At 38.0% G+C, this 4,802-nt stretch overlaps 1 protein-coding gene across 1 annotated transcript in view; it reads left to right on the forward strand.

Moving 5' to 3' along the window:
• The window catches only part of IFT46 (intraflagellar transport 46), a 19,988-nt gene extending 15,537 nt beyond the window's left edge, over positions 1-4,451 (forward strand). Inside the window, exons 9-11 of the mRNA XM_007936463.1 lie at positions 3,199-3,259; positions 3,586-3,671; positions 4,356-4,451. Of these exons, the coding sequence (XP_007934654.1) occupies positions 3,199-3,259; positions 3,586-3,671; positions 4,356-4,451 (243 nt within the window). The remainder of the gene's footprint in view (positions 1-3,198; positions 3,260-3,585; positions 3,672-4,355) is intronic.
• Positions 4,452-4,802: the final 351 nt, after the last annotated feature.

A 4,802-nucleotide genomic window follows, 5' to 3' on the forward strand; every position in this document is an offset into this window, starting at 1 on the left:
CCATTGTCTGCCAACCCTATATATGATCTTGGATACACTCTCCATTTAGACATACCTATCTTCGTTCTGTTTTGCTCTAGACGAATAGAGGCCAGTAATTAACTATTTCTTAGCTGGCTGCTCTCTAGCTTTAAGACCCTCTAACAATTGTCTTTTGATGAACATGTTTATCTCCCTTTTTTTACTATTTTAGGCTCTACCTTCTTCACAGGAGGAAGTATTTACGTAATTTTAAGAAACCAATAGCCCATTCATAATTTCTCCACAATTTAAAAAATATCCATGAATAAACTTAATTATAAGTTGGAAATGGCTTTTTGAAAACAAATTACAAAACTTTAATGAAAGTCATAAAACAAGATTTTAATGAATTAGAAGCTAAACCATATTCCTGAACAGGAGGATTCAATCCTATAATGCCATCAGTCCTCCCCAGTTTACTATATAAGTGTAATGCTATTTAAATCAGAATTTTAACTTTTTTTTAATTGACAAATTGATAATAAAATTTATCTTGTTGTTGTTATGTGCCGTAGAGTCAGTCCCAACTCATAACAACCCCTTCTTGGATTTCTGAGGCAGTATCACTACGGAAGTAGATTGCCCAACCTTTCTTCCAAGGAGTGGCTGGTGGGTTTGAACCACCAGCCTCTTGGTTAGCAGTCAAGTGTCTTAGGCACTATGCTACAAGAGCTCCCAAAAATTTATCTCAGAGAATGAATTTTCAAAAACTAATCATGAAAATTTAGGAAAGAGAAAAATGGAGGATTTGCCTTATTAGATACCAGAAACATTATAAAGTTGTGATAAGTAAATCAGTAAGGTACTAGTATAGCTGGAGACAAGATTAGGGGCACATGATAACCCAGAAGCAAGCACATGTATGTATGGGAATTTGGTGTATAAGGAAGGTAATATATTAAATGATTAGAGATAGAATGAAGTTGTGAGACAATTGGCTATCCATTTGGGGAAAAAAAAAAAAAAAATATATATATATATATATATATATACACACATACACACACACTTATATATATAAACCATGTAGATAAATTAATTCAAACAAAGTACAGAGTTAATGTTGGAAAAAAAAAACAATACACACAACTATATTAATACGATAAGAAAATCAGATGAACTTGGCTAAATAACTTGTTTAGTTCTTTTGTTCTGCCTGTTAGTTCATCATTTAGTGCCTAGGGTCTTAAAAGCTTGCAAGCAGCCACTTAGTATTCAAAAATTGTTCTCAGTTTGCCTGAAGCAACAGTGGAAGAAGGAGAATCAGGAATGGGAGGAGAAAATGGAATATGTGTCTAATTGCCTCCATGAACAACTGCCTCCTTTGCTATGAGACCAGAATTGGATGGTGTCCAGCTACTGAATGTTGTGATCAAAGATTCTGCAGAAGAATCTTGATCAAAAAGGAGAAAATGCAGAACGGAATTTCAGATTCTTATGGGCTGCAGACTTTCTGGAGCCATGGAGGCTAGATGAACCCCTGAAACTATCGCTCTAAGATAATCTTTAAAACTTAAAGAAAAATATCCCCTGAAATCTTCTTAAAATCAAACACTAGCCTAATTAGTGAAGAATGTCTGCTTTGAGCGTTGTACTCTTTTCATATCTATCTATATGGGATCAAACTGACAATGTCAGTTCAGCAGGTTAGGTGGGAATATTAGGGGGCAGAGAGTTTATGTTAATGAGGGAAGAACAGCTCAGAAAAGGAGGTGAGAATAGTTGTATACCTTGAGTGTGATCACTGTCACTGAACTGTATGTATGTGTAGACATTGTTGGATTGGTGTATATTCTGTGTATATTGTCAGCAACAAAAAGTAAAATTATTGAAAAACAATGAACAAGTGGAAAAAAAAGTTTAAGAAGTGGTAGAAGAGAGACCCCCCCCCATAGAGTTGAAGGACGTTTTTTAAAAATATATATGTGTGTTGGGGGGGTTGTGAAAGGAGACCGCACAGTGACTTTTCTGGGGTGATAGAAACATTCTTTATCTTGTTGTGAGTGATGGTTAAAGAGTATATATATTTGTTGAAATTCATTGAGTTGTGCATTTTATTGTATGTAACTTATACCTCAATAAAGTACTCTTTGGATTAAAACAAAAAAAAGAATCCAGGAGAAATATTTATATTGTTAGGATAGTTTAGTGTTTCCTAGCGTAAGAAGCTTAAAAGCCATAAAAGGGGACATGTGATAGTCTAGACTCAGAATATAAAAAATTCTGAATACCAGTAGATACTGTAAACAAGTTAAAAAATTGACAGACTGAGAAAAATTACTTGTAATAGGTTTATAATTGACATATCCATGCAGAGCTGTTACATACCAGTAACAAAACTGAGCCAAGAGCCTTAACAGTCTTTCATGACCAACATCCAGACTTGCCACATCCACCCCCTTGCTTCCCACCCTCTTTTTTATATTTTCTCTGTACATACTATATACTTTTTTATTTTGTTTCCCCCCACTACTGAAATGTAATGTCCATAAAGACAGGGATTTTTTAAAAAAATGTTTATTGAAGAATTGATTGTAAAAGGAAAAATTTGGAAATCATCTTTTTCCTCACAGTATTTTAAAGCTGTAACTGAGGACACATATCTGATTGAAGATTGAATCGATAGATTGTAATACATCCATTCAGTGAAACATTATACAGTGGGATATTATTTGACCTTTGGAAGAATGACATATGTTCTGATGTGGAGAAATATCAATGGCATATTGTTAAATGAAGAAAGCAGATTACAGAGCTATGTGCACACTTATTTTTTGCAAAAAGAAAAATTTTTAAGCAGTCATGACTTTTTTTGAACCAGAGCCTGTCACTTGAATGATATGTCCATTTTCTCTGTTCCTATGGTGTGCTGGTACCATTGGGCATTATAATATCTAGTAACTATATGTACTTGACCATAATCTGGGCCCATTTTCTTCACAAATCCACACAGGAAGACAGCATAGCAGTGTATTTTACTTATAAAATATTTTGGCCCTGGTACAACATCTGCTGCTTTAGTGATTATTGAATATGACCAACTCCATCTTCGCTGATCAGGAAAAAGACAAAAAACCGTGTGCCCTGGGCTAGGAGTACTTTTCCTTCAGAGAGAGTGGTGCCGGGGACCACTGAACTTCAGCTTTTTGATTTTGGTCCATCCTATGTTTCTTCCAGGTGAGCCTGCCCACTGCAGAGATTGACTGCAGCCTAGCAGAGTACATTGACATGATCTGTGGTGAGTGCCCCCCCCCAACTCAATAGTCCTGTACCCCTGCTTCCTGTCTCTGGGTAAACACATTTCAGTCTTCTGAAAAGGCTGGTTGTTTACTCTGAGAAGATAAAATCTTGAATAATAGTCTTTATGTGACTACGTGCTTGGGTATATGACCCGGAGAGTCATAGGAACTCATCCTATGTGGCTGAGATATGATATGATAAATAGTTAGATCAACACAAAACAGTTTCTTTTCTTGGGGGCAGATTGGCTGCCCTGAACAGAAATGCCCCATAATTTGCATATTTTAGCTTGGTCTTATTTATGGGAGTTCTTTTTCATTTCAGCCATCCTAGACATCCCTATCTATAAGAGTCGGATTCAGTCCCTCCACTTGCTCTTTTCCCTCTACTCTGAATTCAAGAATTCACAGGTAAGACTAGCAACAAGGATTAGCCTAAGCAATACTGAGGAGCAGTGCAGTCTCCACTCTTCTGAGCCTGCTGCAGTTGTGTCTTGTGGCACTGGAGGATATCTCTGCCCACAGTTAACCGTTCCCTGCCAATAGCTGAGAGCAGCAAAGGAGGCAGAGGTGGAGCTTTCATAGGACGGAGAAAGTAGAAGAGATGTGAGCCTCAGATGAGGCGAAGTAAGGACCCACAGGGAACACTCATTCTTAGAGGAGAGCCAAGCAATCTAATGAACAGAAGCTGGAATGAAGTAAAAAGAGGCTTTATTTTTAAGGGAAATGAGCCGAATTTCTGGTTGCTTTTCAAAGACAGCATCAAGGAATTGTTTTAGAAGTAGAATTGGGAGGAAATTGGAGTTTAAAGGGTTGTGAAGAGGTTAGTTCTAAATGTAGTAACTAAACCAAAAAACCAAACTCACTGCTGTCAAGTTGATTTCGACTCATAGCGACCCTTCCTTGGGTTTCTGAGGCAGTATCACTACGGAAGTAGATTACCTCATCTTCCTTCCAAGGAGTGGCTGGTGGGTTTGAACCGCCAGCCTTCTGGTTAGCAGTCAAATGCCTTAGGCACTGTGCCACCAGAGCTCCTAAAATGTAGTAACCAGCATATCCCAAATACTCAGTGTTCCCTCTCCTCTTTCCTTACAGCATTTTAAAGCTCTAGCTGAGGGCAAGAAAGCATTCAGCCCTCCATCGAACTCGACTTCCCAAGCTGGAGATGCAGAGACATTAACCTTCAGTTGAGATACCACCCAAGTCTGTCTCAAGGCTGAGCTAGATCCTTTATCCCAGCTGAGAACAAGAGATCATGATCAGCCGCCTGGCTTCCTTGCTTGAGTCTCAGCTTGATGCAGGGACAATACTTCCTGCTATCCCCTCTACCAGAGAGCACTGCAGATGGTTGTTAAATGGCTTCTGCCTGTCTCTGACTTACTTCCTCTGGGAGTTATGCATCTATACCACTGTGGGGATTTGAGTCAGAAGAATTGGAATTTCTGGGATCAAAAGGAGCTCAGGTTGAGAGAAAAGCTACAAAGACGTTCTTTTTGGATGGAGATAGAATAACTCTTTCATTCTTTTTTTTTTTTTTTTTTT

The sequence above is a fragment of the Orycteropus afer genome, unplaced genomic scaffold, assembly GCF_000298275.1.
Source record: "Orycteropus afer afer isolate SDZICR_OR568_19922 unplaced genomic scaffold, OryAfe1.0 scaffold00036, whole genome shotgun sequence".
Lineage (NCBI taxonomy): Eukaryota > Metazoa > Chordata > Mammalia > Tubulidentata > Orycteropodidae > Orycteropus > Orycteropus afer.